The 24,438-nt window shown below is 33.0% G+C and overlaps 2 protein-coding genes across 3 annotated transcripts; one reads left to right on the forward strand and one right to left on the reverse strand.

Moving 5' to 3' along the window:
- The first annotated feature begins 714 nt into the window (after positions 1 to 714).
- Positions 715 to 2,908, forward strand: LOC126718627 (glycosyltransferase family 92 protein RCOM_0530710). Its single transcript, XM_050420931.1, has one exon. The coding sequence runs from the start codon at positions 881 to 883 to the stop codon at positions 2,696 to 2,698; it is 1,818 nt and encodes a 605-aa protein (XP_050276888.1). The 5' UTR covers positions 715 to 880; the 3' UTR covers positions 2,699 to 2,908.
- A 70-nt stretch (positions 2,909 to 2,978) lies between these two features.
- On the reverse strand, positions 2,979 to 8,944 carry LOC126718629 (protein COFACTOR ASSEMBLY OF COMPLEX C SUBUNIT B CCB4, chloroplastic). Of its 2 annotated transcripts, XM_050420933.1 has the most exons (9): positions 8,578 to 8,944; positions 6,924 to 7,023; positions 6,727 to 6,800; positions 6,064 to 6,248; positions 5,870 to 5,940; positions 5,690 to 5,773; positions 4,892 to 5,048; positions 3,257 to 3,290; positions 2,979 to 3,174 (listed from the first exon to the last, which is right to left on the reverse strand). In XM_050420933.1, exons 1-7 carry the CDS (start codon positions 8,895 to 8,897, stop codon positions 4,965 to 4,967), a joined length of 918 nt encoding a protein of 305 aa, XP_050276890.1. In that variant the 5' UTR covers positions 8,898 to 8,944; the 3' UTR covers positions 2,979 to 3,174; positions 3,257 to 3,290; positions 4,892 to 4,964. The 2 variants fall into 2 exon arrangements, with proteins under 2 accessions (XP_050276890.1, XP_050276889.1); XM_050420932.1 differs by having other exon boundaries at positions 2,979 to 3,290.
- Between the last annotated feature and the right edge of the window lie 15,494 nt (positions 8,945 to 24,438).

The raw sequence follows: 24,438 nt of genomic DNA on the forward strand, positions 1-24,438 counted from the left end.
ATAAACATTTTATGGAAAAATAAGAAAGCAATTAATTTTATTAACAGCTTTTTATATTTCGCATGAAAATTGTGACAAAATTTTCCTAATATGATTTATTAACAATTATCTAAAGGCACTTGTTAACATGACCTATTGACCTTTGATTTTTTTGTAGTTTTTTTTGTAATAGTATCAAAACTTTTCTAAAATGATATCGTTAACAAATGAAGCAAGAGCATCCTTTAATTGACCCAAATAAACAAAGACAAGCAAGGAACATTTCCACCAAGTATATGAGCAATTGACTTGCAAAGATATTGACTGCCGGCCCTAACAAGCCCCACTTTAATAAATCTACAAAAAGAGTTAAATCACCACTTTAACCCATAAAAGCCAATAAAGCAAAAGAACAAAAAAGAGAGAAAGAAATAATGAACCATTAAATACAAAGAAACGCAATTAAATTAGTGTCATCGATCATTGCCACAAAAGAAATCAATATTCAATACACCCCCAATCCCAAATGTTAACTTTCATTGTAAGCCAATTAAAAACATAGGCTAGTTAGTAGTAGTATTAAAAAAAAGGTCATGACTCATGACAAGCGTCATAATGACAGCCCACTTTATTATATTCCCTTATAGTCCAAAATAAAGGCAAAAAACAAAAAGAAAATTAATGAGAGCAAGAACAACGTCAAAGTTATATACACCGCCACCTCATTCCAACTTCATAAATAAGCTCTTTAAAACTAATAAAATCCCTGGCGGCCCTTAAAAAAGTGAAAATCCAAAAACCCATTAAACGCGTGCTCTCTCTGCGACACATTTATCAAACCAAACAAACACAAAACACTGTGTTGGCACCACATTATCAGATCTCATCTCTTTTGCTTTCAATGGATTCTTCTTCTTCTTCTTCTTCGGAGCAAAGAAGGAAAAGAAAGAGAGTGGGAAGGCCGTACTACTACTTTTATTCACAAGCGCACTACTTCTCGCTTAGATCTTTCGTTCTTTGCTTGTCCTTTTTGGTCTTCTTGCTATTCTTGTCCTCCGATCGTTTCCTGCTCGGTCCGGCGTCGTTTCATCCTGTTCTCAAAGCCTCCACTTTGCTCTCTTCAACTACTTCTTCTTCTTCTTCAATTCTTGATTCTTTCAACAGCAACAACAACCGGTTCTTGCCAATCCTAGTAAACGACCGCGTTTTGTTCCCCGACCATGTGCTGCTAATAGTTTCCAATCAAGTCCTCCAAGCTCAAGACTTGGACTGCGTTTACTACAGCAAATTCAACGGCTCTGATGATGAAGTGGTTAAAGCTCGGCCGGCTCTGTCTGCTGAGCAATACGGCGCGTTTCGCTCGATCGTGAGGTGTCCGGTTCCCGAGGCGAATTATTCGGGCGTTGTGGATTTGAGGAGGCGAGTTGGTGACGTGGCGGAGTCTGATTGGTCCTTGAGGGTGAAAAGCAATCAGAGTAGTCAGACGGTGCATTCGTGGGAGAAGGTGGTTTATGAGGCGGTTTTGGATGGGGACACGGCGGTTTTGTTCGTTAAGGGGCTGAATCTCAGACCGCATAGAAGATCCGACCCGACCCGTTTCAGCTGCCATTTCGGGTTTGGCAATTGGGGCGGTGAGAATGAAGGGTTTGTGCTGACGACCGATGCCGTCACGGCGGCTCAAGAGGTGGTTAGGTGTTTGTTGCCGCGTAGTATAAAGAACATGCCTGAGAGAGCTCAGGGAATTAGGGTTACCGTTAGTCGTTATAGTAGTAGAGCTAAAGTTCATGAGCAGCCTATTGGTTCTGTGGCTAAGATTTATGGTCCAAAGGCTGAGGAGGTGAGGAGAGATAAGAGGAAGTATGAGCTTTGTGTGTGCACAATGGTGTGGAACCAAGCTCAGGCGCTAAGGGAGTGGATTAAGTACCATGCTTGGCTCGGTGTTGAGAGGTGGTTTATCTATGATAACAATAGTGATGATGGGATTGAGGATGTGATTAAGGAGCTCGAGTTTTACAATGTTAGTAGGCAGAGTTGGCCGTGGATTAAGGCACAAGAGGCGGGTTTTTCGCATTGTGCTTTGAAAGCAAGGGATGAATGCAATTGGGTTGGATTCTTTGATGTTGATGAATTCTTTTACTTCCCGTATGGCTTTCGGCATTTGAAAGGAAAGGGTCTTCCGGGTCATAATTATCTCAAGTCTATGGTCGCGAATTTTTCATCTTCGAAGACAATTGCAGAGATCAGAACGGAGTGTCATAGTTTTGGGCCATCCGGGTTGAGTTCACCTCCAGAGCAGGGGGTAACTGTTGGGTACACTTGCCGGCTGCAGAGTGCTGAGCGGCACAAATCTATTGTGCGTCCGGATTTGCTCGACAGTTCTCTTCTTAATGTGGTGCATCACTTTCTGCTTAGGGAAGGGTTTAGGCACCTGAATGTGATTGAAAGGAGGGCTGTTATAAACCACTACAAATACCAGGTGTGGGATACCTTTAAAGCCAAGTTTTACAGAAGGGTTGCCACCTATGTTGTTGACTGGCAGAAGGACCAGAATAAAGGGTCAAAAGATAGAGCACCTGGGTTAGGGACTGAGGCCATTGAACCTCCAAACTGGCGGCTACGCTTCTGCGAGGTTTGGGATACTGGCCTGAGGGACTTTGTTCTGGCATATTTGGCTGACCCTGTAACCGGGTCACTGCCTTGGCAGAGGACTCTGCTGTGACAAATACAAGTCGGGTATGCAGCTTAGGGCATATACAACAGATATGAGCAGCTACTGATTCTTTTCATTGTTTTTACTTTTTGGCCTTTTCATAGCTTAATTTTTTCTATTGTTTTTGTTTTTTATACATGTCATGAATCATTATAGGGATCACATACAGTTGTAAATTTGTGACGACATAAAATGAAAGTTTATCAATTTTTGCTTCTATACTTGTGGAATGATTTATAAAAATTTATTTCTCCTTTTCTTTGTTCCATGTTAAGGCTAGAGTTTTAGATTTAAAAAAAAAGTAGGACAACTTGTCATTCCACTGATGAAGAACTTAAGAAATAAATGCAGTGTGTTTAATGTGCCACATGTTCTGTACATTAGATAATACAATATGCAATAGGTTTCTAAAGCAGGTACCTAGGAAATGGAAAAATGAATGGACTAGTTTTGCAGCTCAAGACATTGAAGAGCACGATCATAACCTTTACAAAAATACAAGCTATGGTGAGCAGGTGAGGTACGAAATTTGAACACACTCTTGAATGAATCTGATGTGCCTCTTACCACTCTAGTTTGCAAGTTGTTGCATTTAGGTTCGCTGGAAGTGGAAGATAGGCATAAATTCAAGTCAGTTTAACCATTTACATCCATAACATGGCAAAACAAAACATGCATGCAGTCAGTTTAACCATATTCATATATATATATATATATATATTTTGCTGATGTGTCACGTGGGTGTCTAGGACTCTTAAAGCACTAGACTAATTTCCTGGATGTGAGTAGTTCCCTGGTCCCACACACACTAGGTACTTATTCACAGGGAAGAATCCTTTGGGGGTAGCCCAAAGGTATTGGCTAGGAAACTTGAACCCAAGTATTTATGGATGTCGTGAGAGTTGGAAATCACTAGGCCAACCACTTGGGGTTGACCATATTCATATATAACATTGGCAGACAAAACATGCATGCATACAAGGGAAACATAAGAAAGTTCAGTGCACCAAGGGGGGGGTAAGAGGGCGGGGGTTAGGTATTCAATAATTCAACACCTAACAACATGTTTGAGTTCCTTTTTTAAATTGTCTAAGTACATTTGTTAGAAAGGAAATGCAAAAGTTTAGAAAGAATAGATTAACTACGCAAGTTATTCCCCTCTTTAAAGTGAGAATACTGCTTGCAAAATCTACAACAGGAAAATAAAGTATAGCACCTCACCTCAAAAAAATTTCAAAGCAAGTTACTCCTTTTTTAAAGTAAGACTGATGCTTGCAAAATCTAAAAAAGACAAATAAAGCATAACACACCTCAAACTTTTGTGTGTGAGAGAGAGAGAGAGAGAGGACGTGATCCAGCATACATTGAAGTGATTTCAAAGGGAAGTATATGGTAATAATCTGAACAAGAATTTTTATGCTTTTAACTACTGGATAGGTGGAGTACAAGTACAGCTTGTGATGGCAAACAATTGAAATGAGGCCACAATTAACTTAATTTGGAAGACACTAAAGAGTCTTTTTTTCCCTACTTTGGTAAGAATCTATTTATATCTGCTACACTAGCAGTGAAGATAACCAGGTCAATAAGCCAAGAATAGAAAGCATTCTTAAAAATTTCAACAACTATGGGTTTTTTTGTGTGTGGAGAATTTCACATATTCAGAAGAGTTCTAATGATTTGACCAACAGCTTGGGTATTTGACATTAGATTAAGTCTTTGTTTTGCCACTGATGTTCCATGCTAGCTAGGTTGCTATAGGTACATCTAGACATAGAGGCAGGAGCAAGGGAAAGGAGGGAGTCAAATATATTTAAGTGGCTAACTTTTGATTCTCTAAAAAAAATAAAAGTGGCAAACTTTCAGATTATAATGGAATTTTCAAATGTTAGACCTCAAGTTTTCAAATGTATTGCATAGACTAATTTATAATGGAATTTAAAATTTTGATATCAAAGAGGTCTTTTCGTAGAAGAAAAAGTACTGGGTAGTACTGGGTTTAATCTTCTTCATTTTGGTTTTTATCTTCTAATTTTTTGTGTTTGCCCAAGCAGAAATTCATAATCACAGGAAAAACTATCTCATGAAAGTACAGGACAAGATGCACTGTATCAAACTTTGCACCCCCTTTCTTAAAGTAATCAATTGAAACATCAACTACAAAATTTGCTTAAATGCAGCAAAACAAGAATGAAAAATTACCTTGCTTAAAAGGCCACACAAATGTTATACGCACATGATATTGATAAGCTTTAACTCGGTAGTTCTTTCAAAGTCAATCTTGGATGCCCAATGGGAGGCTATTCAAGTTCTTTGCAAGCGTAGCATCCAGCTTCTCTCCAATTAACGTAATCCATGCCTGTCATCATATAAATATTTACTCCAATCACTACCAAAGACATAATAATAATAATAATAATAATAATAAATAAAATCCTGTTCACAAAATTGATTCCAGTGTGTTAACAAGTTTGATCAACTGGCGTAATGAAGTTATCTGATTCCAAAGTTCTTTTTCAGAAAAGATTAGCAACATGCGTAATCACATTTATGAAAGACAAAAAGCAGGTTCCATTAGCTTGTTGATTCATGTCTCCTCTATCAAAAGGACTGAAAATGATTTAAGATTAAAAAAATTACGAGTATGAATGGACTTGCCACTCTTGAAATAGGGATAGAGCCTATATAGATCACAATGATGTGTCACTGTGCAGACAAGCATGTAAAAGTGACCAAAATATGCAAGTTCTAGAAAAAAAAGTTTGATAAAGACCCCAAGATCACTTGATTTCAGCCAAGTGATAACTCATAATACGAATATGAACATCAAGGCTTTATGGTAAGAGGAATGTCAGGGCTACCTCAATTCTTTTTTGAGAATATTTTTAGTCAAAAGTCTGAAGGAATGGAATGATAATAACACTTGCGATTTGTCATGCCAAGTATCTTAAGACAAACAGATACACGGAGGTTAGAATTTGCAAGCTAACAGAGAAACACCTGGTCAGAACTCGTGAAACCCCTGATTGTGTCACCACCAATTATTGCAATTCCTTTCTCTCCAAGCGGTTGCAGAATTACTGCCTAGCAAAGTGAGACTTGTAATAGTGAAACTTTGAAATGAACCTTTCTAAAGCTTGTGGTTGCACAGCACAATCAACCTGAGTACATGCGGGATACCTGTGTATTTGAAGGCAGAAATGGCAGCTCAGACTTCCCAGGATAAAGAGATAGGTTGGCCAAGTAGCTCTCTGCAAAATTAGGTGCAAATGGGTGGTTTTAAGATCATATGTTTTGGTGGACATCTTGCAATAATTATGTCACGTTCTATATACTTGAAACCTCCAATGAATAATATGAAGTTAATAACTTACGAGTTCCAGATTTTATAACACCCTGACAGAGTGATCCTTGCATTAGTTTATTGGCATCCACAGCCACAGCTTCACCATCACCAAATGAAGATTTGGCTGCACAACCAATTTGAAGGATACAACGGCCATCATAAACAACAATTAGAGACCTGCAGCATGTCACATTTGACATAGACTCCCATACCCTGTGGAATAAGCAATGAAAAGCACATGTTAAACAGGCTGAATAGTTTCTCTACCTGCAAATCATGAGAAATTTTCTTTGATAACAGCAAGACATCATTATCCTGTAGATTGGCTCACTATTTAATATCTCTTTATTCATTAGGAAACCATGCCATTATTTGAAAGAAACAGGGATTTGGGGCTAGTGGCTTTTAATTAAAATATCACAAGTGAGACATCCAATTCGCATTTTAAGTCCCTATCTTTTGAAAATTAGCACTGTAGAGAATAAAATTGGCTGTATGATATCTGTTGTCTTCTCTCAGTTGATAAGATGATATAAAAGAGAAGTAGCTGTTATTCTGTAACAAAAAAATGGTTATGAATTTTACAAGTGAGCACAAACCAATAGAGTAAAAAAAAAAATGATAAAGCAGATTATTAGAGAATAAATATCGTCGTTGAACATTGTAGAAAATGTGAAATAATGTGTATTACCACAGTAACTCAGAAACCACAGAATCAGGGAGATTAGAACATATTCTCTGACATTCAACCCCTTGAGGACTTACCTGAAATCAGAACAAAACTATTAAAAGCAAACTCTGATATAATCGATTGAAAATTAGATCTAGTGAGCCAATCAGCTAAATGAGAGAGAAATTAGGGTTGAAAAGCAGGTGTGAAGCCCTCACCACAGATATAGATTTTGGTCGGATTGACAGCCATACCAGACCAGTTAGGATGTTAGTGACTGCCAAACCAAGCGTCAAAAGATCAGATCTTGACTGTGAACTGCAGAATAGATCTCACGTGAATATGAGGACATAATAATAAAGAAAATGATTAGATTTTAGTCTAAACGTGCTTGAGAAAAATGTAAGCCAGCAAATCAGAGCAAGACAACTTTGAGGAAGTTCTATCTTCTATAAAAGTAAAATAAGCATACTTTATTTGATGTATAGTCTTCTTCAAAAAATAAGAAGCAATATGTCCCAGCTTGATTTCAATTCTGAATGTGTCAGGGCTTTGAATCTTTGTTAGCCACAAGCATGCTATGTAACCCAACTTTATGCCCACTACACAGAGTCACATGCACGTGCACACACAGACTTAGCTAGAAGGCATTACCCACAAACTGAACAGAGAAATCCCAAGTGTTCCTGCAGCTATAAGGCGTTTTTATGAAAAGCAAAACCACCAAAGATTGTATTGACTTTGAGGATAATCATGCTTGCTTGTAACTATTAACATGGGTCACTCTTTTTGATCAGTGAACACAAACACATCTCTTCATGAAGCAAATGAAGTGGCAAGCATTGTCTTAAATTTTTGTACACAGTTGATCCCAAGCCTAGAAGGAGCATTGGGGTAGGTTGAGAGAGCTAGTGTAAAATTTTCACTTTTTACAAGTTCTCTATCTTGAATTGGAACATACTTGAATCCCAGTTAATGCAAGCAAGTGTCTGAAAAGTACACACTAAACATGCTATGAAACTGAACACTATGACTGTGACACAGAGTCACGTGCACACGCACAAACTCATCAAGAAGGCATTACTTGCAAACGGAACAAAGATATCCAACAGCTCTAGGATGTTTTTATGGAAAGTACAACCACCAAACATTGTATTGAACCTTAGAATCATAAAAGCTAGTTTGTAAATATTAACATAGGCAATTCATTATTCAAAGAAATCACACAAATACATCTCTTCATGAAGCAAAAGGAGCGGCAAGCACAAGCTTTATGCTACGATAAGCACACATTCTGGTTTGTTCGATACCCCAATGAAGATCCAAATATACACTATCCACCACTTGCAATCTCCATCTAATAAAAAAAATAAATAAATAAAAGAATGCCAACACAACACAAGTGCAAATAAATTGATTTTGGCGAGGTTTTTAGGTTCCGAATAGCACTAACCAAAATTTCTCAATAAAATCAATTCATATAGCCAAATTGTCACGACCCAAGAAAAGCACCAGTCACATCTGCGATTTTGGGTGCTTATACGCGAAAGAACCAGTCAAGTTACAATTCGACACATGTTCGCTTAATACACACTCATATGAGTTAATCCAATCCAAACAATCCAGGCTATTATCACAAAAATAAACCTATATTAAATTAAATCGACATTCCATTGCACATGCACAACCACATTAACACAGCAATTCCATCAAGTGATTCAATTAAAAGAAAATTCAGCTAGAGAATCAAGCAAATAACTACTCGACCTAAACAATGCCTAAGAAAATGTTCAAAACAACAAGCCAAGCACAAATTCAATGAATGCTGAAATTTTTTTCAAAAATTTGATATCTGAGACTGAGAGCAATTACCTGCTAGCATCAGCAACAGGAGCAATACCCGAAACGGTGCGGTTTAACAGAACAGCCAAGAGCGAGAGTCCACCGACGTAAATCGGCAAGCTCCGAACGACGTCGTCGTTGTTGGAGACCCAATCGGCGACCCAATCCCTCTTTGGCTTTGGTCCTCTGTAACCTCGCTCTGAATTTGAAGAAGAAGAAGAAGAAGAAGAAGAAGAGGAAGCCCTAGAAATGAAGAAGAAGCGCGGGAAAGAGGAGCCAATACGGCGACGTATTGGGCGTTTGGGTGGGTTCCATGGAATGTGACTATGGAGGAGACTTCCCGCTTCCATCGAAACGAAATATTAATGTGCGTGCGCGTTTGCCGTTTTTGTTAGTTTCTTTTTCATTTTTGCAAAGGGAAAAAATAGGCTAAATGACATATTATATTTTCTAATTTTACTTAAAATTTAATTTAATCCTACAAATTTTAATTTATTTATTTTGAAGAATTTCTCTTTAAATTAAGTTGGGGAGAAACTTTATCCTAAATTGTTTTGCACCCAAGACAAGATAAGTATGGATTTAGGCTGCCTCGTCTTGCATATATTTACAAAAATATACTTTATTCAATTTATATTTCCGAATACCTTATTCTCACTAACTTATATTATTAAGTATTAAAATATTTGGATATTAAGACTCTTTTTTTTTCTTGTCTTTTTAAATACTTTTGGTTTATATTATTGAGTTTTTTAGTAAAAATTAGTTTTATTTGATGAGATTAATTTAATTGTAATTTTTTAAAGTATAATTTTAGATTATTGTAACAAATGTGGAAGGAGATGGGCCTATGGAGTAGGGATGGGATAGCTTGAATTGACATGCAAGTGAAATTGAGCAACAATCCTGTGAGATGGAACATCCATAATCCAGCTCCACTTCATCCCATTGCCATCCCTAATTTGGTAATGATCCAACTTTATTATGCCAAAACATCCTTTACTACTTTTCCCATGTCAAAACATCTTACAATGTCAAAGGTCGAATAGACTTACAAGCCTCCTAGTTCAAGGCTTCAAGCAATATTCTCAACTTTCCCACTAAGAGAGAGTTTAGGTTCGATCCCAAGAAGTTGTGCCTCAATGCTTGGCATAACAGACAAGGAGAATTACAAAAAAGAAAAATAAAAGATGGAATATAATTAGTGATTTTTTTTTTTAAATTTTTATAATACTTTACTTACCCTATTATAAATTTTAAATGAATCTATTTTGTAATGAGCCAATTTTACTATACCAAAACACCATTCCTATTTTTCCCGTGTGATGGAATAAAATGGGTCTCTCTCAGTGGCGGCTCCAAGAATATTTTTTAGGAGGGTCATTCAAATTCGTGTTGAAGAGGTTGACAATAACCTCTTTGTAAATAATTTTCTTTCATCTTGATCATTATGATAATATTGATGAGATCTTTTATAACCTATGATCCAAAATAAGATTTTTTTAAGTCAACGCAAGTTCTTTTAGATAATAAATCTTAGGTTGGAGATAAATCTTGCGGTATATGTGATTTTTTTTTTATCAAAAATTTATTTGTAGTATTAGCAAGAGAAATAATGATAAATTATAAGTTCATTGGGCATATATTTTCTTAGTATATTGAAAATATTAATTATTATTGCTTAGATTAAATCTTGTAAATTATCTATTCTCTATTACTATAATAAAGTTATTAATTATTGTTGTTAAGTGAATTTCAATTATTATTACTTAGAATACTCTAATTCATTATTTTTTAATTTTTGTTTTTACTCTTTTCAATTCTTTTATTTAACAATTCAACTCAATTGTGACAACTTACAGGTCTTTGTAATTCATTAAGAAGAATTTTGTTGTGTTTTTTACATTACTCTATTAAGAATTCAATGCAATGATACAATCATTAAAAAAATAAAATGTCTTCATTCTCCACTGTCTCACGCCCCACTTGCACTGCCTCACACTTAATTTTTTTTTAGTGTTTACACTTTACAGTTTATTTAATTGTATTTTCTGAGATTTAAGATCTACAAATTACTAATTTTTGTTGTTGGACTTGCTATTTTTTTCCTTAGATTTTAGATCAAATTGGTTTGATGTTGGGTTTTTTCTTTTTGTTTAAGAAGGCCAAGATAAATTTTAGTATTGAATTGATTTATTCTTTGGACTTATTTTAGGGGTTCAAAATTTTATTTTAAGGTATTCAAAACAAAAATATTTTAAAATGTTATATGTAAAAAAAAAAAAAAAAATCACGAGTCAGAACCCCCTGAACAACATGTGGCGCCGCCACTAGTCTCTCTCTCCCTCTCACAAGAATGCTATTACCATTGAACTATCAGTTACAACCTCAATGATGAAATGAACCCCTTGAACACCATGTGGCGCCGTTATTGGTCTCTCTCTCCCTCTCACAAGAATGTTATTACTATTGAACTATCAGTTACAACCTCAATGGTGAAATGAAAACTTTTATGTGGAAGAAATTATTAGTAATTTATTTATTTATATGAAAGTAACAAATTTTGCTCCAAATTTAATATTTATATTGGTACATATGTTGTTGATCACTAGTTAAACAAGTGAGCTTTCTCCCTCATTTAAAAAAAAGAAAAAAAAAAGAAAAAAAAAAGGGATCATATCTTCTGGGATTGTTCTCATGCAAAAGATACATGGGCTCTAACAGATGTTTTCCAATCCCAGGGTGGGGTTCCATATGTAGATTTTCTGGATGTGGTATGGAATTTGGTTGAGGACAGGCACTGTTGTAAAGAAACTTCGGAAAAAAGGATCACAGTAGCTTGGGTTAACTTAAAGAATCAGTGGCAAAGGTGGTGCAGTGTGGGCATCCCAAATCCCCAATATATCGCAGAATTCAAAGCAGTTAACATCGCGACTCGAACACTGATTCAGAAGGCTGTGGTGAAGTGGTATCCTCCACGGGGCCAGTTTTACAAAGCTAACATAGATGAAGCAGTGTTATCTCAAGTCTCAACAAAAAGAAGCAGGTTTTGGCATTATTATTCGAGATATTCAAGGGCATGTGGTTGCTACTTTGAGTAAGAAAGTCTCAGTGCCTTTGGGTGCAATGGAATTTGAAGCCAATGCCTTTGAATAAGGTATTTTGTTTGCAGTGGATGTAGGCAAGGATCTTATTCTTGAGGGGAACTCTTAGCCAGTAGAGGTTAATTCTCTATCTGGGAAACTACCTCCTCCTACCTCTATTACGACAATCATCCAAGGAGCACTCGATTATAGTATGGAGCTTAAAATTTGGAATTTCACATGTGGAGCATCAAGGAAACAATCCAGCAGCACATTCGTTAATAAAACATGCTTTTAGCATCGATAATTGCTATCTACTTGTGTACTTTCTTTTTCTCCTTGAATAAAGTTTACAACTCTCTGATAAAAAGAAAAAAAAAAGTATAATAGAATATTTGATATTTTCTTTCTTTTTGAAAATGTGCATAGAAAGATCAACTTTCTTTATTTTAAAAAAAAAAAAAAAAAAAAAAAAAAAAAAAAAAAAAAAAAAAAGAAAAGAAAGAAGACTCAAGCAAAGGGAGAAAATATCTCATTAGATAATTATATACATCTCCTTTGAATATGAGACAATGAGAAACAGGATAATGCATATTAGTGGTGTAACCCGTAGAAGATATTTATCCAAGCGAATTAAGGAATTGCCGACGATGCACGTAATATTTTTGATGATAATCACTGCAATTAATCTATCATATCTTTAACGATCTTATTCGCCAATCCCAAGTAGACGTCCCATCAAAAATCTTAACTTTCACAAGATTGCTGCATAGACCAAATATTGATTGAAAGGGCCAACGATTCTTAATTGGATAATATCATCAACTTATTCTAACTCCGTAGTGGATCTTGCATCGTGTCTCTGCTTGACAATGACACTTATTTCATTCATACTAGCACCACATATTTTGTGGGACAGTGTTTGTTTGTAACGAGGACAGATTCAGAACTTTGTTAGAACTTTAAGTTAAGGGACAATTAACTGTTGTTAGAGCATCTCTAATGGTGTAAGATATTCTCTATAATAGAGAGCGAGAGTAAAAAAAAGGAGCTTCATCAGTCTCTTTATACATCAAATTATTTTTTTGCTAATGAATAATAGCTCATTAGGTCTGATGAGCTACTGTTCATTCTTCAAATATTTTTTTTTTATATTATAATAATTGGGTGTTGAATAAAAAAATGTTAGAAGATGTGTAGTTGTTAAAAAAATAATAAATAATAAATAATGAATGAAGAAATAATATTTAAATGAGATAGAGAGTGAGATAGAGAGTCTGTTGGAAAGTGTATTTGAAAAAGTGGGTAGATAAAGGTAAAAGTCACTGTTCATTCTCTAAACAATACAAAAATTTGGCTGGTCTGCTGGAGATGCTCTTAGTTGTGTACTGTGGTTTCAATATCTAATTTTGTTATTTAGTTGTTATTTTTATTTATTTATTTTTGTGGACAAGAATAAAATTATTTTTGTTTAGAATTTTTTAAAGGAAAGGGTTATTTATTTTTTATAAAATTAGTTAATTGAACTTAATTTTGTTTTTAGTTTTACTGATAATTTTTGTTACTGAGTTTTTTTTTTTTTTTTTTTTTTGATTTATAAAATTTTTTATGGTCACTAAAATGAGGAAAATGCTAGAGTTATAAGTTTTTAAAAAAAAAAAAATAAATTACTAATGTGATAAGTGGTTATTGGTAAGTAAAAAAATGATATGAGTGGTGTGCTCATATGTGAACTAATAAGAATTTGTTATCGAAATTGTTTGTAAAAATGTTATAAAAAAGTTTATGATTATTGCATTACTCTTAAAAGAATCAATGATATTGTTAAATGAAAAGAAAATGTAATTTTATATAACAAAATTGCTAAAATTAGTACACACACATATATATATAATAATAATAATAATAATAATAATAATAATAATATTAAAAAAAAAAAAAATTAGGGCGGCATTGACCACTAGTCCAATGGTGGTTCCCTCCCTGATCTAGTGAGATGGTCATTTCTACATTTACCATCATTTAGATCATCATTGAATTAAGGAAAAAAATAAGATTAAAGTTTTATCTGTCAAATAGTTCGTGAGCCAAATCTGAAGATGTAGGTGGTGTTTGATTCAAAGAAATATAATATGTCTTATGCTGTACATATTTCTTTCGATACCTGGAATGTCACTATACTCAAACTGCAAGTCAATTTCTTGTTAATTTGTTATATCTAGCTGAAGAAAAACATCTAACTTTCAACCCTTTATATGATATTGGCGAAAGTATATATACCAGATTCACTATAATCCTTCTCAAAAAATGAAAAAGAAGAAAGATTAAATGTAATTTTGTGCATGTCTGCTAAATATAGTTGGCGAAAGTATGCCCCTTGTGATGAAGATTACACAAATCACTTTACATATATAATTATTTATATTTTTATTATAATTTTTGGTGACTATTGAGCATTCACATTAGTTAATGCAAAAATTATTGTCTATTTTAGAAGAAGAATTCACTTTTTTTGAAAAAAATCTTAGCTAATCATTTTCAAAACACATACATTTGATTATCTATCTTATACACTAGTTTATTGAAATATTAAAATTTCTTGATTTTTTAAATTATTTATCTTTTTTCACACAAAATAACCGCCATCTACTCATTTTTTTCACCTTCGGGGAATGCAAAGAAACAATAAAAAATCATTTTCCATAAGTTGCAAGTGACTTGTATGTTTGCACAAACACCATAGCAAAATCTTATTTTGTGTAATCAAGTTATAATTTAATGTTGATAATTTTTGGATTTTATGTTATTTTACATTAGTTGGTGTGAATACTCTTAAAGTGAGAAATACCCTAATAAAAAAAAAATGATAGAATCAAATTAGGAAAATGATAGATTTTATGGAGAATTATAAAAACCTTCCCACAATTTTTTGAAATATACTTTGCTCATTCTATTTTTTTTTTTTTTTTTATAGATAGTTTTAACCTTGTCAAAATTATCACGTAGAAGAAATTACAATAAATTGTAGCTTAAAAATAAAAAGACTTAAATACCCACATAGGGATTCATTAGAAAAAAGAAAAGTTCAAGTCTTATCTCAGGTTCACCTTCCTCACATTATTCCGCTCACCCTCTCTTTATTTTCTTCAATCTCACAAATAACCAATGATTATTTGTTAAACAATTTTAAAAAAAAGTTGCCAGTGGGTTATTTGAATCAGTTATTATTTTCTTTCCAATTGATTATGTCCATATCTTGTTTCTAACACATGAAATTTTTTATTATTATTATTTGTTGTGTTTTCTTTATATTAAGTATAAAATTTAATTTCAATATAAAGGCACCTAATTTTATATGTCAATTGTGAAGATAATGATCCAAAGGCACTTAAATTATTATCATCATCATCATAATCACTCATATTTAAAAAAAAAAAAAAAAAATATATATATATATATATATATATATATTTATATCTGTGGGAGGGTTTCATAGTCTCAGCCCCCAATTAGCAGGTATTGTCCGCTTTAGGCTCGATTTGTTCGTGGCCTTCACGGTTTTGCTCAATCCCACATCGGGGAGAGACGCCTCCCACATGTGCCTTATAAGCTTGAGCCCAAGACACATGTGTACAACTACTACACATGTGGGGCCAAAGAATTTGACAACCCAGCCCACTTTATAATGAGCCCAAGACCCATGCCGTGGAGGAAGAAATGACCGAGGAAAGACAAAGAAAGCCCAAATAGCCTAGAAACGTTGCCGAGGACGATCCTTGAACAGTGCGGTTTTAGTTGCCGCAATTCACAGAGGGTTTGGGAAGGTGGCTGATGGGACGAGCACTCGAGTAATGACCTGCATGATCAACAGGTGGAGGGCCAAGGAGAAAAGAAAGGAGAAGACAGTAGCAATTGGCATGACTTTGGAAACCTCTGCAACCTAGCACTGAAGAAAGAAGAATAATCATTAAGTTCCTCGGATGAAGCGCCCAAGGACACCATTTCACGCTTTAGTCTGTATCCTAGTTATCCAATCCATGTATAACCGTGTATAGTTGTTATAATCCAGACTAAGGCTTAGTTCTTAAACCCATTCTCTACAAATTTATTGTATTGGACTAACTGGGCTTGAGATCACTCATCCAACTGTAGAAGTGCTCGAACGCAGTCCCTACAATATCTTATTACTTAACTAATTAGAAAGCGAGTAAAAATAGCACCACAATCAACTTAATTGAGAGGTAGTTTCTTCGTAATAAATTTTTATTTATTTATTTTAAACTGCTTAAGGGTAATTTGGGATTTTAATAACTCAGTGGTTACGTAATGGTAGCTACCATTACCTAACCACTGAAGAGACTAACAATTTGTTATTATATAGAGGGAGTTTGGATTTGAATTATAACTGGCTCTGTTTGCGTTTTCTGACAACCGTGCACGGATGCACTGTTCATGGACTCACAAATTCCACTTTTCAGTCACTTTTTCATTAAAAATGGGTCCCACAATACTATTTACACATTAAAAAATTATTTTGCTACAGTATTTTCAGTTTTCAGTTTCAGCAAAATAAGTTCTATCCAAACAGACTAATAGTTAACAAAATAATATAAGTGCAAGGAATCATGTATATTTGAGGAGGAAACTAGTTAATTATAAACCTAGGAAAATGGAATAGTATATTTTCCAAACCTCAAACCATATTTTTTTTTTGGTTGTAATTATCCCTAGAATGAAAGTATTTGGATCAATTTCAAGGTTTAAATTAAATATTACTTAAATTAAATATTACAAACCTAAAAATGTATCAAGATCTTTTTGAGATTTATATAGAGATTTTTAATTTTGGGAAAAGTTAGAACATAACTACAGTTATGATTTTTCAGAAACTATGAAGAAAATACTCAGTTACAAATCGATTCTTAAGGGAGTATTCTTATACCTATGAATAGCTTGATAAATCCCTTTGATGGAAAATATATGTTTGCTCAAAATATTGTTTGGGGTCCCTTTGTGTTTTATGTTTTAATTTTTTTTGGGCTCATTTCATCAAGAAGTTAGAGAGTGATCACATAACTGTTCCAATTTAAAATCTTAATCAGTTGTGTATTTATTTATCATTTATAATATTAAATAAATGTCGAGATTTAATTAGTAGTACTATTTATTATTTATAATATTAAATAACTAAAATAAATATCAAGATTTAATAATTAGTATTAAAAATGAACCATGTATGAATCATGTTACATCTTCTACCAGAAATATATTTTACTTGAAGGTCCGTGTATAGTATGATTTTGGTTTTGAATTTACATCTATACTATTTATAAGAGGATTCTTCTCTTTGAATCGGACTTTTATATGGTTCAAAAATACTATTTATAAGAGGATTCTTCTCTTTGAATCGGACTTTTATATGGTTCAGAAATACTATTTATAAGAGGATTCCTCTCTTTGGACTAGACTTTTGGTTCGGAAATACCTCTAAACCTTACTTTTAACAGGAAAAAAACTTGAGAATAACCCGTTAAAAATATATTTCCAACTCCACTCAAAATGACACTTTTCTACTAATTCATATTTTCAAAATAAACTTATCCCAAAAAAAAAAATCCAATTTTTTTTAAAAGAAAAATAATGACAATAAACCAAAAAAAAAAAAACCTCGTCAAAGCGCGTGTGATGAGGCTAATAATATATAATTTTATTGAGAAACAAACTAAATTTTAACATAGATTGAATGAAAGTCGTGGATTAAAAGATTGTTAATAAAATTATTAAAAGCGGTATATATACATGTGACATTTAATTAGGCATAATTTCAACCTAACACAACTGCGACATTTAGGACTCAATTTTATTATATAGCATATAATTATATAGAATAAAGATACGTAGATATTGTATGCAATCTTCCATTATATGCAAGATTAATAGAAAATGAAGGCAAACTAATTTAAAAAAAAAAAAGCAATGATCGAAAAAAGGAATCTTGTAAAATAACCCATTGTAAACACAAAATTTCTCAATTGCAAAAAATCAAACAACTAAAAAAAGTGTTTCACAAATATAAATTTATATTAATCAAGTAGTAGGTACAATTTTTGTTTTGATTCGTTTACAAAAGAATACTCCTTTGATTCTATCTTCTATCTTGACTCGAACGCGAAATCTCACTTTGGGAGAAAGATGGATCGAACGGTCTTTACAATAAATGCGGTGGCTTTGAGCTTGTTAGAGATTTGTTGTTCTTCAAGTTCTTTGAATGTTCTTCAAAGATTCTTGGGACAGAATTTTTCCAGAGTTTGGACTTCTTGAAAAACTTCGTGGTGAAAATGAGAGGGAATGTCCTTTATTTATAGTAGTTTCAGAGGATAAGCTCCCTTTTGAATTGATATGCTTGAAGATATGTAGTAGACTCTTGATTGACCCAAATTTTGTTTATAGATAATTATCTCTATTTATCTATTTTGATAAAGATCATATTTTGATAAAGATAATAATCAATAAAGATAAATTATTATCTCTATTTTATTTATTTATTTATTTAAATAAAGATAATTATCCATCAATTTTGAATAGAAAATTTATCTTTATTTTATTTATTTATTTTAATAAAGATAATTATCCATAAACTTTGAATAGGGAATTATCTTTATCTTGTGGGCCAAATGACACATAGAAAATTTCAATATGCCAATGTAATATCAATTTGGATGACACATGTCATTATTTGATTTAATTAATTTAATGACATATTAATTTGGAATTTGTCACTAAATTTCGATGTGGCATTTCATAATGGGCTTGACAAATTTTTTCCTCCTACACCCATCATTAACAAATGAATCACATAAACATTCATGAAAAAAAAAAATGAATCATATAAACCAAATTAAAACTTAGTCTTAGAAATGACATAAAAAGAGGAAGGAAGAATACATAATTTATAACTGGTTGTCATTAATTAGAATTTTAGATTCTATCTGGAGTTACAACACCATAGCTATATGTTTAAAAAAAATGTTGTGGCAGTATATAATTTCATGGATTAAACATTGTGTTTTTATTATCAATGATTTCTATTAGTTCTTTATTAAAAAGCCAAATAAAATGAAAATGCAATTGGACATGCAAATCTAAATAATTAGGCACCAAGACAGAGTGGTTTTTGTATGATGATGATTAAAGATAAAGATCAAGGTCAATTTACCCGACTGGCACATCCAACGCAAAAAAGAAGAAGCAAACTGCCAACAATATGTATCCAAACCTTTAAGCAAAGCCTTTGATTAGTCAACCAAGTATTCTGTGAAGTCGGTGGCTTGACTTATCCTAATCCATGAATGCTTTGGAGCGGCATGCAAGCCTTGATTTCCTATTTCAAGTACAACACTACTTCCTAATGGTTTTAGGAGTAGTTTTCATAGCATGTTGAATTCCCAACTGGCTTAAATATCCAATTCAATTTGGAATTAATGTGTTGGACCTCACGTGCTCAAAGTATTCTACTTAAAGTTGCTTGGATTAGTATTTGCACGTGTATGTAAGGAAGTTGCATGGAATACAATTCTATTGCTACAAGGACTCATCTTTGCCGACTTGATATTCTATAGAAGGAGAGGTGTTGCGGCAATTGTAGAGATGGGAAAAAGAGCATAAAATAGAGAGAAATAGAGAGTGCAATAGAGAGTTTTGGCTGCCGCATATTATTGTGAGAGTTCTCTAGTTTAGCATAGGATGCAAGGTCTTCTCTATTCCTTGTTTTTGTGAGAGAGCTATTGGGTGTATGGGGGATTGGGTGTGTGTGAGAATATTGATACACCAACTTATATATCTCCATATTTGATTAGTGGAATTTCTTTGTCATTGCCCGTGGATGTAGGCCAAAAGCTGAACCACATAAATCCTTGGTGTTTCTTTTGCTTGTGTGTGTTTATTTATTTTTTGAGTTTGGGTTTGCTTCGTTCCTATTATTTATTTCTTGGATATCTTTCTAGAGTTATAATATTTTCACAATCAATATTGAGGTGGAAGTGCTATTTGGAGGCGCTTTCCTACAACATATTCCGCCCTAAAGCATCATTGGACACCACTTCTATATCTATATAGAAAGAACATTAATGATAAAAAAATAAATAAATAAAAATAGAAAAGGGTTGCAATAAGTTTGCATAGATAATCGAAATTTGAAGATCATAGCCAAAAATTGAGCCACTCTTAACTGCAAGCATGTTATTAAGAGTAAGACTTTGGCAATAAGTTTGCATAGATAATTGAAAATAACTTCATCAGCATTCAAATGTTATGGGAATATGTTAAATTACTAATTGTCCCAAAAGTTTAAAATGTTAAAAAATAGTAAATTTAATTATTTAACCACATACTTATAACAGAGAATTAAGAAACAATACCTTTTTCAAGGTCCTGCATACTGAAAATAAATCACCCAAAAAAATATTTATATATACACACACATTACATAATAAAATGTAGCAAATACAACGACTATATCACCCATATTACCAAAATATTGCATGAAAGCAAGAAGAAAGTTGCATAAAAATACATCTCATTATAAAATGGAAACCATAAAAAATAGGCTAACCACAAAATAAAAAATAATATTATAATAAAAGTTAGACTTAGACACCATGGTTGCGCCACATGTCTTCACCAAATTGCAAAAATTTTATTAAATTTTTAGATTTTTAAAGAACTAAAAATGAATAGTATACTACTAGGACTCTATTCATTCTTATCATTAAATAAAATTAGATTAACATTATTATTTTTTTATTTGTTAGGATATATTTCTTAAATTAAGGGATAATATTTAACATACAAAAATTTGATCTAAATAATATTTTTCATCTAATTAACACTATTTTTTTATTTGTTAGGATATATTTCTTAAATTAGGGGATAATATTTAACATACAAAAATTTAATTTAGATAATTTTTATCATCTAAATCTTCAAAATTTTAATATTATTAAATTAATATTATTTTATCAAAATATCAAGCTACAAAACTTGATTATTAAGATAAGCACAATCCAAATTCTTCAAGAGGTGATTAATATAAATCTATCCCAAGAAACAGTATATATCTCTAATAATTTGATCTTTATCTATTCCAGAAAACAGTATATATCTCCATTAATTTGATAATTTTTACGTTGATAACATTTAATATATATATAAATTCCTTATAGCTATCAACCACATTCTCTTTCTCTTCTTTTTTTTTTTAATAATTTTTTTTATAATTTTTAATTTTTTATAGGGATAATTATAGTAAACCCACTTGAAGTATGGTCTGTTTTTACTTTGCCTACTCATGATTTAAAACTTTACACTTTGCCCACTTGAACTTCAATTCGTTACCCACCTTTGACTTTTCCGTTAGAAAACAACTTTTACAACCAAAACATAACATAACACAAATCAAAAAGTTAGGGTTTGAATTTTTTTGAAAGAGCTTGGATGATGAGATTTTGTGTCTCTATGCAAACTATTGGTCCTCTTCTGAAATTCCTTAGAAAAATAATCAAGAAAGAAGGAAGGCAAGAAAGATAGGGCAGTGGCCAACAAGGACAAAGACAGCAACACATGTTTCAAGAGTTGAGTTCAAGGGTTTGGTTTTGTATTAGTTCAAGACAGCAAGACAGCAATGAGTTCAAGACAGCAACACAGCAACATATTCTTTGAAGTTATTCAATTTTGTAGATAAGTTCTTCAATTTCAAAGGCATGGAACCTGAAAAAATTGATTGGAATAGCGTGGAATCCATATTTGTTGAAGATGACACCTACAAACGTATTGACGATCTCTCTGCTCCAAACGAACCCATTGGCGATCTCTCTGCTCCTGTTGTGAAAATTGATTGGATCGATCTCTCTGCTCCAAACGAACTCATTGACAATCAAGCATGGTTCCGCAATCCAGGTCAAACCCACTTACTCCATGTTCGTTTCCCAAGAAAGCCAAATGGAAAACGAAAATTATGAATTTGAAATGGGTTGTGGGAAGAAGGGATGAGTGAGATAGAGAGAGAAATCAGAGATTGAGAGAGAGATGGGAGTGAGATAGAGAAATGATGAACCAAATGTGTTGTCCTGTCCATTTGATCTTGTTTTAATACACATTTTGTTTCTCTACAAAACCCCCTTTTGATCTTGTTTGTTTGAGTTTTTTTTGGTATTTTTTGTTTTCGGAGGAGAGAGACATAACTGTGAAAATAAAATACATTTTTACCCCTAATTTTAACAGAGGTGGGTAACGGATTGAAGTTCAGGTGGGTAAAGTGTAAAGTTTTAAACCACGGGTAGGCAAAGTGAAAATGGGTCGTACCTCAGGTGGGTTTACTGTAATTATCCATTTTTTATATGTTACATTATGTTGAATCAACTCTTTTTTTTTTTCATATGACCTTTTTTTAATTCCAATTTTCATGGGATAAAAACAAACACATTGATTAGATATCTTTAATTTCAATAAGATTTAAATGAATTATATTTCAAATGGAACTCTATCAATATATATAACCTTATATATCCTTTTTGGAGTGAAGTTTATTTCAATATGTAAATGCCTAAATCCCATGACAATACAGGTATGCATTCTTTCTTCTTTTATTGTTATTATTTTCATTTTGTTTATTTTCTTTAGTTTTATTATTGGTTTTTTGTCTTCATGTGATTTTAATTAATGAATTCAAAACATTCGAAAACACTGTTAAGTTTCTAAAGGCTCCTTCTTTGTTTTGGTATTTTGTTTTTATTAAATTGATTTGGTTTTGTGTATTGGTTGCCTTTTGTTTAAACTAATTTTCTTAGCTTTGATCTAATTTATATGCTTAGGGTTAGGGTCTTAGAATTAATGATTAAATATGGTTAGAATTAATAGATTAATTTTAACAATTTTCTAATTTGATTTTTATGTTACATCAAATTATGAAGATGTTCTACACGTGTATTCTTGAATTATCAACTTTAATTTTAATTTATAATATTATCAAGATTATATTAATTCTAGATTTATCAATTGTTTAGTACGTTTTTTTTTAAATAATTATCAATTTAAAATTCAACTTGGAATTATCAATTTAATTTAGTTTTAGGAAGAAATCTTACCCCTTATTTTAGTGAGATAATTATTTACACTTGATAATTTTTTCTTTTATCTTTATTGAATCTATTAAAATATATAATTATTTATACATTTATTTTATAAGTTTTTTCATAAAATAAAAAATCATTTTAAGCCTTTTGATATCGCACATAATCAGTAGGTTGAACGCTCTGGCTTCGGTGGGCTACTGGTGGCTATGGAAGGCCTACAAAAATGAACACGCAATCAAAAAGGGGACCGGAGTAGACTGGCCAAACACCCTTCAATGGCTAAGTTAGTCTCTCACAGGAATGGAGTTCCAACTTTTTGGGAGTAAAGTGTCAGAATGTTCTTACCTTTGTTTGGTTCAGACCGGTCCTTTATATAGAGACCCTGGGGACGGTTATTTACCCAATAACTTCTCTAAGATTCGTGGAAGCCAATGAGTCCGGACATAACTTCCTCAACGGCTACAGAAGTTGTAACCGCTAACGGAAGTTAACTTATTCGAGGAATTCATGGCGATAATTATAGGTTTAGTAACCGTTCCAAAGTTTTGAAAGTTTCCTAAGTGTTGCGCATTCGTCCGTCCATTGTATGGACAATTTGGTCGTCTCTGGACATCTGATCATTGTCCATGGATGACCTCGTTATTATCCATGGGAGACTTCATCGTTCATGAGCGATATTCTCGTCCATGAACATCTTTTCTTCTCCTTGGGTGATTCCTGATCTTGTTTGCTCTCTTGGCCTTGGACGATCCTTATGGACGAATTGGAGATGAACTAATTTTTCGCTATCCCATCACCTTTAAGTACTTAACCACCCAATAAGTAGGATTGAATTGTGACGAATTTGAATAGGTTTGCCATAAGATGAATGGATTATCCACCACATAAATAATATGATAGTTGTGAAAGCTAAGGTCATCACATCAATGCATTAGTTATAGGGTTACAGTTAAACAACTTAGGGTGAGGTTTAGGTCCAATGCATCCAGTGCAACTGGGCACTAGAACCAAACCTCACCCAGGAAACCATACCAAGTAAAAAGATATGGATGACAAAACTTTTTGAAATTATCGTTAAAAAATATATTTGGCAATCAAACTTTTGGAAGAGTTGCATCAGATATAGAATTTCAAATTATAAAAAAGTTAGATTTTTAATCAATAATTAAGTTTTTGTATCAATTATAAGAATTGATAAGATAGTAGATGATGAAGTGCAAATCGTTAGTATTTGTAAGCTCATCCAGATGAAGTTGGGTCCTTGTCACTATCTCTACAAATGTGGAACAATGACTTCCTCAAGACGGTCATTGATGTGGTGCCTACCACCATGCCTCCGATGCCAAAGTCAGTATACATGTGTTTTTAGAGAAAAAAAATAAGAAAGGGCTGAATATTAGAATATCTATGAATACTTTTAGGTGAGTCTATGCACCTAGTTTATCTCTGACTAGTGTATATATACGATTTCGTGGTTCCTAGCCGTTGGGGCCTTAATTGTGGCTTTAATGTCTTTTTGTAACATCTCAGACCTCATGAATACGGGCTTTGATGAGGCTCTAACGGTCTATCCACTGATTGGTAACCATTCGCGGCATTGAAGGCTCTCATTAATGGTCACCCTGTGCTTGTCCATATCCTGCCTAGGGGACGAGTATATTTGATGAGATCGTCCAAGT

Source organism: Quercus robur, chromosome 3 (assembly GCF_932294415.1).
Source record: "Quercus robur chromosome 3, dhQueRobu3.1, whole genome shotgun sequence".
Taxonomy (NCBI): domain Eukaryota; kingdom Viridiplantae; phylum Streptophyta; class Magnoliopsida; order Fagales; family Fagaceae; genus Quercus; species Quercus robur.

Excerpts from the sequence above, each read along its gene's own strand:
- LOC126718627 (XM_050420931.1), top strand. The coding sequence starts at position 881 with ATGGATTCTTCTTCTTCTTCTTCTTCGGAGCAAAGAAGGAAAAGAAAG.
- LOC126718629 (XM_050420933.1), bottom strand. The coding sequence starts at position 8,897 with ATGGAAGCGGGAAGTCTCCTCCATAGTCACATTCCATGGAACCCACCC. Across the intron at positions 7,024-8,577 it reads CCTGTTGCTGATGCTAGCAG|TTCACAGTCAAGATCTGATC; the intron begins GTAATTGCTCTC and ends TCTATTCTGCAG. Across the intron at positions 5,941-6,063 it reads TGTTATAAAATCTGGAACTC|AGAGCTACTTGGCCAACCTA; the intron begins GTAAGTTATTAA and ends CTAATTTTGCAG.